This window comes from Bufo bufo, chromosome 3 (assembly GCF_905171765.1).
Source record: "Bufo bufo chromosome 3, aBufBuf1.1, whole genome shotgun sequence".
NCBI classification, from domain to species: Eukaryota; Metazoa; Chordata; class Amphibia; order Anura; family Bufonidae; genus Bufo; species Bufo bufo.
Window position 1 is genome coordinate 261,758,833 of NC_053391.1, and position 21,632 is coordinate 261,780,464.

The window sequence follows — 21,632 nt, forward strand, 5'->3', positions numbered from 1 at the left end:
TATCTATTTAGGTACCGTATTACACTAATACAGGCACAGCAGTAATGACAGATTTAGCTGAATATAAATTTGAGGCCTATTATTTAGGCGCTGGGTGACAGGTATACGTTAACGGACAGAATTAGACTTGGATCTGCACAGTAGCGTGTGTGTGAAGTTATTGAGAATTACCCTATCAGCACCTTGAATCTAATATACCCTTTTAGGGATAGATTTAAAGTAGGCCTGATACAGCAGAAACCACTAATTTAGAGAATTGCAAAATTGGGAATTGTATTTCAACCCAGAACAAAAACTGTGCTTTGACGGACACTAAATAACTTGACCAGCTAAAGCAATAATGACAGATTTGGATGAATATAAATTTGAGGCCTATTATTTAGGCGCTGGGTGACAGGTATACGTTTATGGACAGAATTAGACTTAGATCTGCACAGTAGCGTGTGTGTAAAGTTATTGAGAATTACCCTATCAGCACCTTGAATCTAATATACCCTTTTAGGGATAGATTTAAAGTAGGCCTGATACAGCAGAAACCACTAATTTAGAGAATTGCAAATTTGGGAATTGTATTTCAACCCAGAACAAAAACTGTGCTTTGACGGACACTAAATAACTTGACCAGCTAAAGCAATAATGACAGATTTGGATGAATATAAATTTGAGGCCTATTTTTTAGGCGCTGGGTGACAGGTATATGTTTACACACAGAATTAGACTTGGAATTGCACAGTAGCGTGTGTGTGAAGTTATTGAGAATAACCCTATCAGCACCTTGAATCTAATATACCCTTTTAGGGATAGATTTAAAGTAGGCCTGATACAGCAGAAACCACTAATTTAGAGAATTGCAAAATTGGGAATTGTATTTCAACCCTGAACAAAAATATATCCTTTGCTAGACAGCAGACAGTATTACAATTGGCTGGCAACAGCTGAAACACCAGATTTAGGGTACTGCTATTTTGGCAATTGTATTTCACCCCTCAATAAAATAGCAAGCACAGCCAAGCCCCATATGTAGGATATAGCCAAAAAATAACCACACTATTGATGGTTAAATGCACTTGGTGTGACAGCTTGCCCCATATGTAGGATATAGCCAAAAAACAACCACACTATTGATGGTTAAATGCACTTTGTGACAGGCTCAGCTTGCCGCTGATGTAGTATATGGCCAAAAAATAACCACACTGTTGATGGTTAAATGCACTTGATGACAGCTTGACCCTGATGTAGGATATAGCCAAAAAATAACCACACTATTGATGGTTAAATGCACTTCGTGACAGGCTCAGCTTGCCCCTGATGTAGTATATGGCCAAAAAATAACCACACTGTTGATGGTTAAATGCACTTGATGACAGCTTGACCCTGATGTAGGATATAGCCAAAAAATAACCACACTATTGATGGTTAAATGCACTTGGTGACAGGCTCAAATTGCCCCTGATGTAGTATATGGCCAAAAAATAACCACACTATTGATGGTTAAATGCACTTCGTGACAGGCTCAGCTTGCCCCTGATGTAGTATATGGCCAAAAAATAACCACACTGTTGATGGTTAAATGCATTTGATGACAGCTTGACCCTGATGTAGGATATAGCCAAAAAATAACCACACTATTGATGGTTAAATGCACTTGTGACAGGCACAGCTTGCCCCTGATGTAGTATATGGCCAAAAAATAACCACACTATTTATGGTTAAATGCACTTGATGACAGCTTGACCCTGATGTAGGATATAGCCAAAAAATAACCACACTATTGATGGTTAAATGCACTTTGTGACAGGCTCAGCTTGCCCCTGATGAAGTATATGGCCAAAAAATAACCACACTATTGATGGTTAAATGCACTTGATGACAGCTTGACCCTGATGTAGGATATAGCCAAAAAATAACCACACTATTGATGGTTAAATGCACTTCGTGACAGGCTCAGCTTGCCCCTGATGTAGGATATAGCCAAAAAATAACCACACTATTGATGGTTAAATGCACTTGATGACAGCTTGACCCTGATGTAGGATATAGCCAAAAAATAACCACACTATTGATGGTTAAATGCACTTGGTGACAGGCTCAGCTCGCCCCTGCTGTAGTATATGGCCAAACAATAACCACACTATTGATGGTTATCAGCTTGACCCTGATGTAGGATATAGCCAAAAAATAACCACACTATTGATGGTTAAATGTACTTGGTGGCAGCTTGTGCTGGCGCACCACAAGACACAAATAGGCCGCCGATCAACCCAGAAAAAAGTGAATGAAAAACGCTCTGGGCAGCCTAAAAACAGTGAGCAATTGAATAGCAGCAGTTCAATGATCCACAGCTGTAGATCGATCACTGAATGAAGTCTTTTAAAGGAGTTAATCACTGCCTTATCTCGCCCTAACGTCGCAGAGTGACGTGCAGCGATACGTGACCCAAGCTTATATAGAGGCTGGGTCACATGCTGCACTGGCCAATCACAGCCATACCAATAGTAGGCATGGCTGTGATGGCCTCTTGGGGCAAGTAGTATGACGCTTGTTGATTGGCTGCTTTGCAACCTTTCAAAAAGCGCCAAGAAAGCGCTGAACACCGAACCCGGACTTTTACGAAAATGTTCGGGTTCGGGTCCGTGTCACGGACACCCCAAAATTCGGTACGAACCCGAACTATACAGTTCGGGTTCGCTCATCCCTAATGATGACCACACCTCTTGGTTTTCAGACACAAAACATCTTAGATATGTCTCAAGGTTTTGGTTGGTACGCTCAGTCTGTCCATTCGACTGAGGATGGAAAGCTGAGGAAAAGGATAAGTGTACCCCCAAACGGGAACAAAAAGCTTTCCAAAATTTAGAAATAAACTGGGTTCCCCGATCCGAAACAACATCGGAAGGGACCCCGTGAAGCTTCACGATTTCACTGATGAATACCTGAGCAAGAGTCTTAGCATTATGTAGTGCGGGTAACGCAATGAAGTGTACCATTTTGCTAAACCTGTCCACTACTACCAAGATAACTGTTTTACCCGCAGACAAAGGTAAGTCAGTGATAAAATCCATTGACAGATGTGTCCATGGCCTATTGGGAATGACAAGTGGCAATAAAGACTCTGCAGGACGTGTATGAGAGACACAAAATCCATTACATCCTGACGCAACCTTGGCCACCAAAAACGACGAGACAATAGCTCCAAGGTTGCTTTACTACCCGGGTGCCCAGCAAGTGCCGAATTATGATGTTCCTTTAATAATTTGAGACGCAGGTTAAACGGTACAAAAATTTCTCTGAGGGGCAAGAGACCGGGGCGTCCCCCTGGGCCTCTAACACCTTCCCCTCCAGAACAGAGTGTACCGCAGAGACAACCGCCTCCTCTTTGTAGAATGGGTACCGGATCACTCACATTACCCCCTCCAGGGAAACAACGAGATAATGCATCTGCCTTGGTATTTTTTGCCCCAGGACGATAGGTAATAACAAAGTTAAACCTGGTAAAAAAATAGCGACCACCTAGCTTGTCTAGGGGTGAGACGCTTAGCTGATTCGAGGTACAGAAGGTTTTTGTGGTCCGTAATCACAGTGACGGGGTGGATTGCCCCCTCTAAAAAGTGACGCCATTCTTCAAACGCTAGTTTAATAGCTAATAGTTCCCTATTGCCAATATCATAGTTCTTCTCTGCTGCAGATAGTTTTTTAGAAAAGAAAGCACAAGGACGCCATTTGCCAGGAGACGGACCCTGAGACAGCACAGCCCCCACTCCCACCTCTGACGCATCTACTTCAACAATAAAAGGCTGGGAGACATCAGGTTGGATTAGTACAGGTGCCGAGGTAAACCTCTCTTTTAGAGAGGAAAAAGCAATTTTAGCGGCGTCAGACCATTTTGAAAAATCAGTCCCCTTCCTAGTCATGTCAGTAAGGGGTTTTACAATCACCGAATAATTTTTAATGAATTTTCTATAGAAATTTGCGAAGCCCAAGAACCGTTGCAGTGCTTTGAGGTTCTCAGGAAGATCCCAATCTAAAATTGCCTGGACCTTCCCAGGATCCATACGGAAACCTGAAGCAGATAATAAATACCCTAGGAACTGTATTTCCTGAACGGCGAAAACACACTTTTCAATTTTAGCATATAATTTATTCGTCCGTAGGACCTGCAGTACCTGTCTGACATGCACCTCATGTGTTTTCAGATCCGACTAATAAATTAAAATATCATCTAGGTATATCACCACAAACCTGCCGATAAGATGACTAAAAATGTCATTAACGAAATGTTGGAAGACAGCAGGAGCATTGGTCAGACCGAAAGGCATGACTAGATTTTCATAATGCCCCTCAGGGGTTTTAAAAGCTGTCTTCCACTCATCCCCTTCCTTGATACAAATCAGATTGTAGGCCCCCCTAAGATCAAGTTTGGAGAACCACCTAGCACCCGCAATCTGATTAAACAGGTCAGGAATGAGAGGAAGAGGGTATGGGTCTCGGATGGTTATCCGGTTTAATTCGCGAAAATCTAGGCAAGGATGCAGGCCCCCATCTTTCTTTTTAACGAAGAAAAACCCTGCAGCCACGGGTGAAGAGGAGGGTCTGATGTGTCCCTTAGCCAAGCTCTCGGAGATATAATCTTTCATGGCTTGTCTCTCTGGACCCGAAAGATTATATAACCTGGTCTTGGGTAATTTTGCACCAGGAATCAGGTTAACCGGGCAATCATAAGGACGGTGAGGTGGTAACTTCTGACAACCCTTTTCAGATAAGACGTCCTCAAAGTCCGAAACAAATGTGGGTAGGGTAGCTATGGAGGCGACTAAGCAATTGCTATTTAAGCAATTTTCTATGCACTGCTCACTCCACTCCAATATCTCCCTGGCCTGCCAATCCACCACTGGATTGTGCGCTACCAACCAGGGAAGACCCAACACCACCGGAGTGGGAAGCCCCTCCAGAACATAACATGAAAGCAACTCGTTATGGTGGTCCCCTACCCGAAGGTGTAAGTTAGAACAGACATTAATAAAATGACCCCTCTCCCCACAGAAAAAACAAACCCCACGCCTACGGCGAGCCTCAGGAGGACGGACCTGACGAGTAGTTCCTCCTAGCTGCATAGGCTCGTCTAAGTCCGTACAGACTAACTGCTGCTTGGGAGGGGTTACCAATTTCTCCGGATTTTTCAATCTGTCCCTAAGACGTCTATCTATTCTGATAGAAAGGGACATCACCGCATCAAGGGAAAAGGGAGTCTCATACAGCGCAAGCGCATCCTTAATCCTTTCGGATAACCCGGAGCAGAACTGACTCCTGAGAGCCGGGTCGTTCCACTGGGTATCCGTAGCCCACCTACAGAACTCTGCACAATACTCCTCTACTGGCCGTTCTCCCTGTAGGAGTTATCCGTAATTTTGATTCAGCCAGTGCGACTCGGTCAGGGTCGTCATATATGAGACCCAAGGCCCCAAAAAATTCATCCACTGAGCGGAGAGCCTGGGAATCAGTGGGTAAAGAGAACGCCCAGGATTGCGGGTCCCCCTGCAGCAGGGAAATAACAACCCCCACCCGCTGTTCTTCATTACCAGAGGAGTAAGGACGCAGTTTAAAATATAATTTACAGGCCTCACGGAACGTCCCAAATTTGTCCCTTCCCCCAGAAAATCTGTCAGGAAGAGCAACCTTGGGTTCCGCAACAACCTGGTTACCTGTCGCAACCGCTGGGCTTGCGGTCTGTTGCAATTGCTGCTGTTGCTGGAGGACCGACGCCTTCAATCCTGCCACCTCCAAAGACAGGCCTTGAAATTGCTTTGACAAAGCAGCAATTGGATCCATATTGGATTCTAAGTAGGTGGAAAGAAAAAGTTTTTTTTTTTTTCTTTTTTTTTTCTTTTACCTACACAAAATAAGGGCCAGATATAATGTAATGACCGGCGTCACGCAAAGGGAGGGAAATGGGAAGGCCCTGTCCAAGGGAGAGGGAAAGGTGGTGACCCCTGACTCACCTTGCGACTGGCACCTGACTGCCCTGAAGTCCCTAGACGGGTTCCTCACCCGTACACCGATCACGTGCCTAAACCCTGGATTTCCCTAGGATGAGCCCTGAGTAGTGAACGGGGCGGTGGGATCACTAGTCCGCACCACTGACACTAAGAGGAAAACACCAAGGAGAGGACAGACAATACAGACAAACATATAATCCCAGGTGGGCGACAACAACAGACCACCAAGGCCCAACAGGGATCCGGAGGGTAATGTTCTGGAACAACAACCAGGGAACACAACTACACAGCTCCAGTGGGTCAGTATAGAAGTCCAGGCAGGAAGCTCTATATCTGGCAACCAGAGAAGTGGGAGATGGGAATATAAGGAGGTTGGGATTGCTGGACAAGAAACAGTTGAGGAGGAGAAGCTATGGATCCCTGAGTGAGCCAAAAGGGTTGCAAGGCAAACCCAGAAAGCTACCATTACGAAACAGCACTTTCTTTGTACATCGAGCGCACAGCCACCCGCTGCGACTTCCTGACCCCGGGTATAACGGAGTCAGGCGTGGCTCTTGACACCCTCGTGACAGTTTGGTGCTGTCTTGCTAAGTCAAAACGAGCAGTTCTGTGGCGTTCAAGGAGACGAGGTCTTTGAAGCCTTGCAGTCTCAGATGCCGTCTGATGGTTATGGGGCTGCAGTCAGCACCAGTAAGGGCCTTAAAGGGCTTCTGTCACCCCACTAAAGTCATTTTTTATTTTTTGGCTACTTATAATCCCTATACTGCGATATATCAATACATAATGTTATTAATCATTTTGGTTCAGTAGTTAATAAAAAAAACGGACTTTTATCATATGCAAATTACCTGTCTACCAGCAAGTAGGGTGGCTACTTGCTGGTAGCAGCCGCATCCTCCTTTCATAAAGACGCCCCCTCCTCCTGTTGATTGAGAGGGCCAGCGAACGCGCTCGTTCTCTGGCTGGCCCTGTCTGCATTCAAAATCTGGCGCCTGCGCCGTACCTGTCTTCAGTCGGCGCAGGCGCACTGAGGGGAGGACGCTCGCTCGGCCGCTCCATCCTCAATGCGCCTGCGCCGATGGCGTCACATCTACACCCCGCGTAGGCGCACTGAGGAAGGAGCGGCCGAGCGAGCGTCCTCCTCTCAGTGCGCCTGCGCCGACTGAAGACAGGTACAGCGCAGGCGCCAGATTTTGAATGCAGACAGGGCCAGCCATAAAACGAGCGCGTTTGCTGGCTCTGTCAATCAACATGAGGAGGGGGGGCGTCTTTATGAAAGGAGGATGCGGCTGCTACCAGCAAGTAGCCGCCCTACTTGCTGGTAGACAGGTAATTTGCATATGATAAAAGTCCGTTTTTTTTTATTAACTACTGAACCAAAATGATTAATAACATTATGTATTGATATATCGCAGTATAGGGATTATAAGTAGCCAAAAAAAAAAAAAAGTCTTTAGTGGGGTGACAGAAGCCCTTTAATTTGGGTCGAGGATCGTCCAGTGTCTTGACGGACAGCCAATTGGATCCTCCGGCTCAGTGCTGAAGAAATTTTTTTGAGTCTTCCACTTGACTTTTTTGTTCCATAACCCTCAGGATCATTTAAGAAATTCTAAATGACTGTCTTACTGCGTCCTACCTCAGCAGTGATGGCGCCCTGTGAAAGACCCTGCTTATGCAGTTCAACAACCCGACCACGATCAAAAAGGGAGAGTTTTTTTTTGCCTTTGCCATCACAACGTGTGACTACCTGACAGAAAATGACAATGAATCCACATCTTTGCACAGATTTGGCCTTTTAAAGGCATGTGGTCCTAAAATTTCGATCAGCTGAAAAACAGCCTGATTCAGTTTAATCGTTGTTTTCAATTAATTGAATGCTCAAAAAATGTTTTCTCACTCTCATTTCTTCTTGTTGCATGTCGAAGCTCTACTTGGAACCTTGTTAAGATCCAACAATGTAAAATATGATTTTTTGCCATTTTTCAAGTGGTCTTAAACTTTTGATCAGGACTGTACATATGGTTTTACAGACCACAATTTGAAGTTACCTATAAAAAGGTTTTTTGTTTGCGTAACCTAATTGTAAAATGCTTTATTTGTCGGACCACTTCAAAAAGCCAAGGTTTTCATCTCAACTCCACAGAACCTGCTATCTAAAAAGAGGTTGTCCAAAATAGACAACTTTTAAATTTCATAGCTGCAACATATTGGATGAAATGCTAAGTATGCTACATACAGTGTTTGGATGTGTTCAGTGTTTCAGTTAAGTCATTTATTTTTTTTATTCCCAGAATAACAACATCCAGACAATGTATAAAGATACGTTCTGCGATAGCCGGGACCCCACTTTCATCAGGAGTGCTTTGGAAGATATCCGACTGGATGCTAACCCAATAAACCTTAGCAAATTTGCAAATGATTATTTCTGTCTACCTAGGCTTCCTACTGGGCAATACTACTGAGAAGAGCAAATTGCTAATCTACAGAACTAAATATGGTTCACTACAATAAATATTAATGTTTTCTGTGTCATAATTAAAACTAGAATAAACCATAACATTTTGTCTATTTGTCTATTTTTGTGTAATATGGCATTGAAATCCAACTTGATGGCATGGCATTGAAAGGTAACAAGAGATGCAAATATATTCTGTATTTGTACATTATATTTAGAAATCAAGATAAATTTAATTTGTAAATTACAGTAGGTGTAAATGTTAATAATGAAACTAGAAAGACCCCAGTCCCCATTTCTTACCAGAAGCACATCCAATGCCTTCACTTGGCTTGTTACATATGCATACGGACCAAGTGTACCTGGGAATAGGTTATAACTAAGGATGAGCGAATCGACTTAAGCTGAAACATCAGAAGTCGATTCACATAATACTTCATTTGAATACAGTATGGGGCGAGCGCTCCATACAGTATCAGAATGTATTGGTTCCAATGAGCCAAATTTATTAGTTTTGTGAAGCCTCGCGAGACTTTGCATATTAACTTCATAAATGAATTACTACTGTAAAAAAACATTACTCGAACTCGGGTTCGGTACCAAGTGGTACCTTGGAACCAAACCCGAGTCCGGGAAATGTTTTGTTACAGTAGAAATTCATTTATTAAGTTATTTTGAGAAGTCTTGCGAGACTTCGCCAACTAATAACTTCGGCTCATCGGAGCCAATACATTCTAATACTGTACAGAGCGCTTGCTCTGTACAGTATTCAAAGAAAGTATTATGCGAATCGAATTCGGATGTTTCATCTGAAGTCGATTCACTCATCCCTAGTTATAACTGTGGGAATAACCCTTTAGTTTTTATGAATTATTAATCATGCTTTGTCATTCACCACATAAAGACATATTTGAGGTTTATAAGTTTGTAATGCTGAAGAGTAGATATGCAATTGCACAAAGCACTACAAAACAATCATACTAAGAAAAGTTGCTTTTGTAAATGAACTTGTTTGCTTGTAACATATAAAACAAGCATGTGAATAGAGAGCTAGCCGTGAGCCGAGATGGCCGCTTAGTCTCAGAGCTCCTCACAGACGCTGCTGCCTTTTTAGCATAACGGGTAGAGTTGAGCGAACAATTGGATGTTCGGGTTCGAAAAGTTCAACCGAACTTCCCGGAAATGTTCGGGTTCGGGATCCAAACCCGACCCGAACTTCGTCCCGAACCCCATTGAACTCAATGGGGACTCAAACTTTTCGGCACTAAAAAGGCTGTAAAACAGCCCAGGAAAGGGCTAGAGGGCTGCAAAAGGCAGCAAAATGTAGTTAAATCCCCTGCAAACAAATGTGGATAGGGAAATGAATAAAAATAAAAATTAAATAAATAAAAATTAACCAATATCAATTGGAGAGAGGTCCCATAGCAGAGAATCTGGCTTCATGTCAGCAGAGAATCAGTCTTCATGTCATAGCAGAGAATCAGGCTTCACGTCACCCACCACTGTAACAGTCCATTGTCAGATATTTAGGCCCCGGCACCCAGGCAGAGGAGAGAGGTCCCATAACATAGAATCTGGCTTCATGTCAGCAGAGAATCAGTCTTCATGTCATAGCAGAGAATCATGCTTCACGTCACCCACCACTGGAACAGTCCATTGTCAGATATTTAGACCCAGGCAGAGGAGAGAGGTCCCATAGCAGAGAATCTGGCTTCATGTCAGCAGAGAATCAGTCTTCATGTCATAGCAGAGAATCAGGCTTCACGTCACCCAACACTGGAACAGTCCATTGTCAGATATTTAGGCCCCGGCACCCAGGCAGAGGAGAGAGGTCCCATAACAGAGATTCAGGCTTCATGTCATAGCAGAGAATCATGCTTCACGTCACCCAACATTGGAACAGTCCATTGTCATATAATTTAGGCCCCGGCACCCAGACAGAGGAGAGAGGTCCCATAACAGAGATTCAGGCTTCATGTCAAAGACTCAGCAGAGAATCAGTCTTCATGTCATAGCAGAGAATCAGGCTTCATGTCACCCACCACTGGAACAGGCCACTGTCAGATATTTTTAGGCCCCGGCACCCAAACAGAGGAGAGGTTCATTCATTTTTGGGTTGCCCCGCAATATAATGGTAAAATGAAAATAAAAATAGGATTGAATGAGGAAGTGCCCTGGAGTACAATAATATATGGTTAAGGGGAGGTAGTTAATGTCTAATCTGCACAAGGGATGGACAGGTCCTGTGGGATCCATGCCTGGTTCATTTTTATGAACGTCAGCTTGTCCACATTGGCTGTAGACAGGCGGCTGCGTTTGTCTGTAATGACGCCCCCTGCCGTGCTGAATACACGTTCAGACAAAACTCTGGCCGCTGGGCAGGCCAGCACCTCCAAGGCATAAAAGGCTAGCTCTGGCCACGTGGACAATTTGGAGACCCAGAAGTTGAATGGGGCCAAACCATCAGTCAGTACGTGGAGGGGTGTGCACACGTACTGTTCCACCATGTTAGTGAAATGTTGCCTCCTGCTAACACGTTCCGTATCAGGTGGTGGTGCAGTTAGCTGTGGCGTGGTGACAAAACTTTTCCACATCTCTGCCATGCTAACCCTGCCCTCAGAGGAGCTGGCCGTGACACAGCTGCGTTGGCGACCTCTTGCTCCTCCTCTGCCTTCGCCTTGGGCTTCCACTTGTTCCCCTGTGACATTTGGGAATGCTCTCAGTAGCGGGTCTACCAACGTGAGATTGTACTCGCGCATCTTCCTATCATGCTCCAGTGCAGGAAGTAAGGTGGGCACATTGTCTTTGTACCGTGGATCCAGCAGGGTGGCAACCCAGTAGTCCGCACACGTTAAAATGTGTCGTTGCACAGGCACTGCAGCATGTAGTTGCTCATGTGTGCCAGGCTGCCCAGAGGTAAGGACAAGCTGTCCTCTGTGGGAGGCGTATCATCATCGTCCTGCGTTTACCCCCAGTCACGCACCAGTGATGGGCCCGAGCTGCGTTGGGTGCCACCCCGCTGTGAACATGCTTCATCCTCATCCTCCTCAACCTCCTCCTCATCCTTGTCCTCCAGTAGTGGGCCCTGTCTGGCCACATTTGTACCTGGCCTCTGCTGTTGCAAAAAACCTCCCTCTGAGTCACTTCGAAGAGACTGGCCTGAAAGTGCTAAAAGTGACCCCTCTTCCTCCTCCTCCTCCTGGGCCACTTCCTCTTCCATCATCGCCCTAAGTGTTTTCTCAAGGAGACATAGAAGTGGTATTGTAACGCTGATAACGGCATCATCGCCACTGGCCATGTTGGTGGAGTACTCGAAACAGCGCAACAGGGCACACAGGTCTCGCATGGAGGCCCAGTCATTGGTGGTGAAGTGGTGCTGTTCCGCAGTGCAACTGACCCGTGCATGCTGCAGCTGAAACTCCACTATGGCCTGCTGCTGCTCGCACAGTCTGTCCAGCATGTGCAAGGTGGAGTTCCACCTGGTGGGCACGTCGCATATGAGGCGGTGAGCGGGAAGGCCGAAGTTACGCTGTAGCGCAGACAGGCGAGCAGCGGCAGGATGTGAACGCCGGAAGCGCGAACAGACGGCCCGCACTTTATGCAGCAGCTCTGACATGTCGTAGTTGTGAATGAACTTCTGCACCACCAAATTCAGCACATGCGCCAGGCAAGGGATGTGCGTCAAACCGGCTAGTCCCAGAGCTGCAACAAGATTTCGCCCATTATTGCACACCACAAGGCCCGGCTTGAGGCTCACCGGCAGCAACCACTCGTCGTTCTGTTGTTCTATACCCCGCCACAACTTCTGTGCGGTGTGGGGCCTGTCCCCCAAACATATGAGTTTCAGAATGGCCTGCTGACGTTTACCCCGGGCTGTGCTGAAGTTGGTGGTGAAGGTGTGTGGCTGACTGGATGAGCAGGTGGAAGAAGAGGAGGAGGAAGCTAAGTAGGAGGAGGAGGAGACAGGAGGCAAAGAATGTTGCCCTGCACTACATTTACCCAGTGTGCAGTTAGGGAGATTTAGCGTCCCTGGCCGTGCTTGCTGGTCCACGTATCTGTGGTTAGGTGGACCTTGCCACAGATGGCGTTGCGCAGTGCACACTTGATATTATCGGATACTTGGTTGTGCAGGGAAGGCACGGCTCTCTTGGAGAAGTAGTGCCGGCTGGGAACAACATACTGTGGGACAGCAAGCGACATGAGCTGTTTGAAGCTGTCTGTGTCCACCAGCCTAAATTACAACATTTCATAGGCCAGTAGTTTAGAAATGCTGGCATTCAGGGCCAGGGATCGAGGGTGGCTAGGTGGGAATTTACGCTTTCTCTCAAATGCTTGTGAGATGGAGAGCTGAACGCTGCCGTGTGACATGGTTGAGATGCTTGGTGACGCAGGTGGTGGTGTTGGTGGTACATCCCATGTTTGCTGGGCGGCAGGTGCCAACGTTCCTCCAGAGGCGGAGGAAGAGGCCGAGGCGGCAGCAGCAGAAGAGGCCGAGGCGGCAGCAGCAGAAGAGGCCGAGGCGGCAGCAGCAGAAGAAGTAGCAGGGGGAGCCTGAGTGACTTCCTTGTTTTTAAGGTGTTTACTCCACTGCAGTTCATGCTTTGCATGCAGGTGCCTGGTTATGCAGGTTGTGCTAAGGTTCAGAACGTTAATGCCTCGCTTCAGGCTCTGATGGCACAGCGTGCAAACCACTTGGGTCTTGTCGTCAGCACATTGTTTGAAGAAGTGCCATGCCAGGGAACTCCTTGAAGCTGCCTTTGGGGTGCTCGGTCCCAGATGGCGGCGGTCAGTAGCAGGCGGAGTCTCTTGGCGGCGGGTGTTCTGCTTTTGCCCACTGCTCCCTCTTTTGCTACGCTGTTGGCTCGGTCTCACCACTGCCTCTTCCTCCGAACTGTGAAAGTCAGTGGCACGACCTTCATTCCATGTGGGGTCTAGGACCTCATCGTCCCCTGCATCATCTTCCACCCAGTCTTGATCCCTGACCTCCTATTCAGTCTGCACACTGCAGAAAGACGCAGCAGTTGGCACCTGTGTTTCGTCATCATCAGAGACGTGCTGAGGTGGTATTCCCATGTCCTCATCATCAGGAAACATAAGTGGTTGTGCGTTAGTGCATTCTATGTCTTCCACCGCTGGGGAAGGGCTAGGTGGATGCCCTTGGGAAACCCTGCCAGCAGAGTCTTCAAACAGCATAAGAGACTGCTGCATAACTTGAGGCTCAGATAGTTTCCATGGTATGCATGGGGGTGATGTGACAGACTGATGTGCTTGGTTTTCAGGCGCCATCTGTGCGCTTTCTGCAGAAGACTGGGTGGGAGATAATGTGAACGTGCTGGATCCACTGTCGGCCACTCAATTGACTAATGCCTGTACCTGCTCAGGCCTTACTATCCTTAGAACGGCATTGGGCCCCACCAAATATCGCTGTAAATTCTGGCGGCTACAGGGACCTGAAGTAGTTGGTACACTAGGACGTGTGGCTGTGGCAGAACGGCCACGTCCTCTCCCAGCACCAGAGGGTCCACTAACACCACCACGACCATGTCCGCGTCCCTTACTAGATGTTTTCCTCATTGTTACCGTTCACCACAATAAGAAAAATATTATTTGGCCCAATGTATTGAATTCAAATTCAGGCCTTTTTTTACAGACACCTAACACTATCTGGCTATCTATTTAGGTACCGTATTACACTAATACAGGCACAGCAGTAATGACTGATTTAGCTGAATATAAATTTGAGGCCTATTATTTAGGCGCTGGGTGGCAGGTATACGTTTACGGACAGAATTAGACTTGGATATGCACAGTAGCGTGTGTGTGAAGTTATTGAGAATGACCCTATCATCACCTTGAATCTAATATACCCTTTTAGGGATAGATTTAAAGTAGGCCTGATACAGCAGAAACCACTAATTTAGGAAATTGCTAGGTTGGGAATTGTATTTCAACTCAGTACAAAAACTGTGCTTTGACGGACACAAAATAACTTGACCAGCTACAGCAATAACCACAGATTTAGCTGAATATAAATTTGAGGCCTATTATTTAGGCGCTGGGTGACAGGTATACGTTTACGGACAGAATTAGACTTAGATATGCACAGTGGCGTGTGTGTGAAGTTAATTGAGAATGACCCTATCAGCACCTTGAATCTAATATACCCTTTTAGGGATAGATTTAAAGTAGGCCTGATACAGCAGAAACCACTAATTTAGGAAATTGCTAGGTTGGGAATTGTATTTCAACCCAGAACAAAAACTGTGCTTTGACGGACACAATATAACTTGACCAGCTACAGCAATAACCACAGATTTAGCTGAATATAGATTTGAGGCCTATTATTTAGGCGCTGGGTGACAGGTATACGTTTACGGACAGAATTAGACTTGGATATGCACAGTAGCGTGTGTGTGAAATATTGAGAATGACCCTATCAGTACCTTGAATCTAATATACCCTTTTATGGATAGATTTAAAGTAGGCCTGATACAGCAGAAACCACTAATTTAGGAAATTGCTAGGTTGGGAATTGTATTTCAACCCAGAACAAAAACTGTGCTTTGACGGACACAATATAACTTGACCAGCTACAGCAATAACCACAGATTTAGCTGAATATAAATTTGAGGCCTATTATTTAGGCGCTGGGTGACAGGTATACCTTTACGGACAGAATTAGACTTGGATATGCACAGTAGCTTGTGTGTGAAGTTATTGAGAATGACCCTATCAGCACCTTGAATCTAATATACCCTTTTAGGGATAGATTTAAAGTAGGCCTGATACAGCAGAAACCACTAATTTAGGAAATTGCTAAGTTGGGAATTGTATTTCAACCCAGAACAAAAACTGTGCTTTGACGGACACAAAATAACTTGACCAGCTACAGCAATAACCACAGATTTAGCTGAATATAAATTTGAGGCCTATTATTTAGGCGCTGGGTGACAGGTATACGTTTACAGACAGAATTAGACTTGGAAATGCACAGTAGCGTGTGTGTGAAGTTATTGAGAATGACCCTATCAGCACCTTGAATCTAATATACCCTTTTAATGAATAGATTTAAAGTAGCCCTGATACAGCAGAAACCACTAATTTAGGAAATTGCTAAGTTGGGAATTGTATTTCAACTCAGAACAAAAATATATCCTTTGCCAGACAGCAGACAGTATTACGATTGGCTGGCCATAGCTGAAACACCAGATTTAGGGTACTGCTATTTTGGCAATTGTATTTCACCCCTTAATAAAATAGCAAGCACAGCCAAGCCCCTGATGTAGGATATAGCAAAAAAATAACCACACTATTGATGGTTAAATGGACTTGGTGGCAGCTTGCCCCTGATGTAGGATATAGTAAAAAAATAACCACACTATTGATGGTTAAATGGACTTTGTGGCAGCTTGCCCCTGATGTAGGATATAGCCAAAAAATAACCACACTATTGATGGTTAAATGGACTTGGTGACAGCTTGCCCCTGATGTAGGATATAGCCAGAAAATAACCACACTATTGATGGTTAAATGGACTTGGTGATAGCTTGCCCCTGATGTAGGATATAGCAAAACAATAACCACACTATTGATGGTTAAATGGACTTGGTGGCAGCTTGCCCCTGATGTAGGATATAGCCAACAAATAACCACACTATTGTTGGTTAAATGGACTTGGTGACAGCTTTCCCCTGATGTAGGATATAGCAAAAAAATAACCACACTATTGATGGTTAAATGGACTTGGTGGCAGCTTGTCCCTGATGTAGGATATAGCCAAAAAATAACCACACTATTGATGGTTAAATGGACTTGGTGGCAGCTTGCCCCTGATGTAGGATATAGCAAAAAAATAACCACACTATTGATGGTTAAATGGACTTGGTGACAGCTTGCCCCTGATGTAGGATATAGCAAAAAAATTACCACACTATTGATGGTTAAATGGACTTGGTGGCAGCTTGTGCTGGCGCACCACAAGCCACAAAATGGCCGCCGATCACCCCAGAAAAAAGTGACTGAAAAATGCTCTGGGCAGCCTAAAAACAGTGAGCAATTGAATAGCAGCAGTTCAATGATCCACAGCTGTAGATCGATCACTGACTTAAGTGTTTTGGAGGAGTTAATCACTGCCTAATCTCGCCCTAACGTCGCAGCTGCAACCTCTCCCTACACTAAGCACAGCAGAGTGACGTGCGGCGCTACGTGACTCCAGCTTAAATAGAGGCTGGGTCACACGCTGCACTGGCCAATCACAGCCATGCCAATAGTAGGCATGGCTGTGATGGCCTCGTGGGACAAGTAGTATGACGCTTGTTGATTGGCTGCTTTGCAGCCTTTCAAAAAGCGCCAAGAAAACGACGAACACCGAACCCAGACTTTTACTAAAATGTTCGGGTCCGTGTCACGGACACCCAAAATTTGGTACGAACCCTGACTATACAGTTCGGGTTCGCTTATCCCTAATAACGGGTGCTATATTCTCTTGTCATGGTGAAAACTAACAAAGAAAGAAGCGACTCTGCTTTAGGCATGCAGAAACCGAGTCATACCCAAGCGGAGATGGACCGTTTTCTTAAAAAGAGAAGTTTCTCCCCGGCACACACATCTAAGATGGCGCCGGAGGGTGCCAGAGCTGCCGCGCAGGCTGAAGATTCGGATGGTGAAAGTTCATGCGCCATGTCGGAAGGGGCAGAGAATGTGGATCTCCCGCTGTCCAGAGCCTTCTTTAAGAAGACATTATACAAAGCGTTCCAACCCCTGCACAAAGACATCTCGGACATTAAGACGGAGGTAAAACAAATCGGGGGGGCGCGTCATGGCATTAGAAGAAACGCAGGCGGCGATAGTCTCTCATGGAGAAGCCGTCCGAAAGGTCCTACAAGGCCATAATTCCTATATTACTTCTGCTCTTCTCCACTTAGAAGACCAGGAGAATAGAAGCAGGCGGAAGAACGTCCGCATAAGGGGGTTACCTGAGACCGTTTCCCCTGGGGAGATCACTAATGCGGTTACGGACATTTTCACATCTCTAGTGGAGAGGAAAAAGCCTCCCAGATTATAATCGAGAGAGCCCACAGGGCCCTGAGGTCAAAACCGCCTGATAATGGTCCCCCAAGAGATATAATCTGCAGACTTTTAAATTACCTAGACACTGCCTCTATACTAAGGGCCGCAAGAGAATCGAAAGAGATTTTATATAAGGAGCCCGCATACAGTTCTACCAAGATCTAGCATCCAGCACCTTGGCAAAAAGGAGGGCGCTAAAACCCGTCACTGAAGCGCTCAGATCGCATAAGCTTCCAGTAAGGTGGCTGTTTCCTTTCGGCCTGGCCACTTCCAAAGCGGGGCAACAGATTACTATCAGAACACCGCAGGATTTAGCGGATGCATGGGAAAAGCTTGGGATTGATCCTGTGGAGGTACAACCTTGGATGCCTGTACCAGAAGATCTGGGTATCCCTGACCTGCCGGAGATTCCAACATGGCAGGTTGTTAAGAAGCCAAAGTCTCCAAAGAATAGGAGGATCAATTGAGGAACTGAGAAGCATTCCTTAGCATCTCCTCTTCAATCCCATGGTCACCTAGCTCTGTTGACCATAGAGGGTCATCTGGCGACCCTCTAACAATAACTGTTCTAAGGTTCCATATGTTATGGTCTAATGGTTATACATATACGTTTTTTATGAGTATCATATGACACTGTTGACGGGTCGCTATTGTAAGCCTGAGATAGCCCCGTACTCGCTTGCCGGCATTTTAGGGTGGTGGGTGGGCCTGGGTTCACATCCGCGCTCTCTCTTCAGTGCCATACCCTATTTGCAAAAGTCTTAAATGCCTATAACAACTTAACTTGCCTATAACGCAGCCACCTCAACTACAGATAGCACTTCTCGTGATTGCTTACACCTTGTTCTTTACTGAAGTGTTTTGTAAAAATTGGTTTCCCCCAGTTATCCACACCCATAAGGCGCTTGGGATGCAAACAATGTCACTGGTCTTAATGCGATATGGCTAGCTTAAAAGTTTTGTCCCATAATGTGAATGGGCTCAACGCCCCTCAAAAAAGAAGACAGATCATCAACCTGCTATATAAACAAAAGGCTGATATAGTTTTATGGCAGGAAACCCATTTCCGTCATAACCACATTCCCTATCTACCCAAGTCCAAATACTCCCAATGGTTCCATGCTACTCACTCATCTGCCTCTAGAGGCGTATCGATAGCTATAAGCCCATCTATTCCATTTCACCTTGTTAAATCTTATATTGACCCAGAGGGTCGTCTACTTATAATTCAGGGTACCATCTTTAACTTTAAGATTACAATAGCAAACGTTTATGCCCCTAACTCTCGCCAGGTCCCATGGCTGATTAAAACGTTCAGGAGAATTAAAGACTTCTCTGAAGGTATGCTGATAGTAGGAGGTGATTTTAACATCTCGCTTGACACTCCCACAAATAAACCCTCCAGCCTAAATAGAAAACAAACAGTGAGATTGATGACTGCCTTGGCAGAGCTGCACCAAGTTGATGTCTGGAGGACTTTGCATCCTTCAGAGAAAGATTTTACTTTCTTTTCACATGTCCACAATTCATACAGTAGGATAGATTATTTATTTCTACCAGATTCCTATATACAATGTGTTCAGGGTACTGAGATAGGGAAGTTAGTGGTTTCGGATCATGCACCCATCAATATGTCTCTCTCCTTACAGTGTCTTCCACCTAAGGTATGGTCGTGGAGGCTAAACACTACACTTCTGGAATCACAAAACCACTTAGATGCTTTAGGGGACAAACTAGAAAATTATTTCAGATATAATGCCACCCCTGAAACTTCCACCCCAATACTCTGGGAAGCCCACAAAGCCTATATAAGGGGAGAGTTGATTGCTTTGGGTTCATATGTTAAAAAGAAATCGACAAAAGAACTACTTTCTTTACTATCTCAGATACGGACACAAGAAAAATTGCATAAACTAACAAACTCAGAAGTTCACAAAGAAGCCCTACAATTCTAAGAAGGAAGGTTAAAGATCTTCTCAATATTAAAGAAACTGTAAAGGGGGAATATTAATCACCAATATTTATGCAAATATCAATAATTAACATTCATAAATGGGAGGAGCCGTCTATTGATGACTCCACTCATTTATACCTTTATATAACAATAATACAATACTTTCACTATGCTTTACACCAAGCATGTCAAACTCAAAAGCTAACATGGGCCAAAAAAACAAAATTTTAGTTTATGTGGGCCGCATCAAAAAAATATTTTTTTTTACAATATAATGCAGACGGATCCGTTCTGAACGGATCCACCGTCTGCATTATATGAGCGGATCTGTCTCAGACGGATCCGCTCTGAACGCAAGTGTGAAAGTAGCCTTAGGGGCGAGAACCTGGGATCTTTCATCCCTTGTCCTATTCAGCTCTATCAGGGTGAATAGGACTTCACACTGTCCCTGCTGCTCTGTGCCTTGTGCACACAGCATCAGGGATGTTACCATGGCAACCAGGGCTTCTGTAGCGTCCTGGCTGCCATGGTAACTGATCAAGCCCCAGGCTTACACAGCTGGGGCTCCGATCAGAAGCTGCCACTGCACCACCAATGAGGGGGAGGGGAGAGGTCCCTGTGGCCACTGCCACCAATGATTTTAATACTGGGGGGGTTCAGAGGGGCTGGCGCACTGTGCCACTAATGATTTTAATGGGATGGGGGGTTGAGGGGGGGGGGGATGGGGGCACACTGCACTACCAATGATAAATTACCCCTTTATACAGGAGGCTGGTACTGGCAGATCAGCAGTTAACCCCTCAGGTGCAGCACCTAAGGGGTTAACTGCCTCTGATCGCAGCCCCCTGTCAGCGACAGGGTGTCGGCAATGCGATTCTGCTGCCGGCACCCGCCTCCTGTATTGTGTTAAAGACTGACTTTCACTATCAGGCCACACAGAGCGGCGCCCAGCGATGTCTCAGCACTCACCATTAGTCCTGGGCGCCGCTCCGTTCGCCCGCAGTGCCCCATTACTGTCTCCTCTCCTGCTCCACATGCTGCTGATTACTATCGGAGCGATGGGAGGAGACATCAGCTTCACTAGTGGGCGTTCCTTCTCCCTGCGCTGCGATTGGACAGCGCTACAGCCAGGAAGAAGGAACGCCCACTAGTGACGCTGATGTCTCCTCCCATCGCTCCGATAGTAATCAGCAGCATGTGGAGCAGGAGAGGAGACAGTAAGGGGGCACTGCGGGCGAACGGAGCGGCGCCCAGGACTAATGGTGAGTGCTGAGACATCGCTGGGCGCCACTCTGTGTGGGAAGTGGGAATAGTCCTATCATTGGTGGCTCAGTACGCCCGCCCCTCCTCCGCCCCTCTCTCCTCATTGGTGGCGCAGTGCGCCCGCCCCTCCTCCCCCCCCCTCTCCTCTCATTGGTGGAAGCAGCACAGGGGGAGGGAGGACAGCTTCCTTCTCCCCGTGCTGCTGAGAGAACATGAGCGCGCCGATAGCAGCGCGCTCATCTTCATAGATACTAGACTGCCGGGCCGCAAAGATATTCATTGCGGGCCGCATGCGGCCCGCGGGCCGCATGTTTGACACCCATGCTTTACACTAATCACTATGCTAGCTGCATGCGCCTTACTAACTCGCTACTGCTAACAAGTACACACTACACAAAGGGTATAAATATAACAGTATTTATTAAAACCTAATACACTAAGCACGCAATACACTAACAATACACAGCACTACAAATATACAATCCTAAACTACACTACACGTTCCCAATTCCATCCATAAACTAACTATACAGTTCACACATACAAGTATATAACAACCCACCCCACCTGACTATATACTATCCCTATGGGGTGCGACGAGGGTTAACGGTGGTCTTACAGGGGTGTAAGTAAACCACAAATACAATCAGGGGCACAGGATCAGGGAACCAGGGACAAGGGTACCCCAGTGACATAGGGTCAGGGGTACAAACAAGGCACAGTAATAGGGCAAGGGTTAATCAGGGCCCAGGGTGCACATCAGGGACACAAACAAGGAATCAGGACCCAGGGTGCACATCAGGGACAAAACAACAATATCCAGGGGAGTAGGGGGTTTGGAACCAGGGGTGTAGGGGTTAATCAGGGGAGGTGGTGTAGGGATAGGGGTTTGGACTCA

General features: G+C 45.9%; 1 protein-coding gene across 1 annotated transcript in view; it reads left to right on the plus strand.

Annotated features, from left to right (window-relative positions):
* The window catches only part of LOC120993735 (opticin-like), a 246,607-nt gene extending 238,152 nt beyond the window's left edge, over positions 1-8,455 (plus strand). The window contains exon 7 of the mRNA XM_040422207.1: positions 8,285-8,455. Within this exon, the coding sequence (XP_040278141.1) occupies positions 8,285-8,455 (171 nt within the window). The remainder of the gene's footprint in view (positions 1-8,284) is intronic.
* The last annotated feature ends 13,177 nt before the right edge of the window (positions 8,456-21,632 follow it).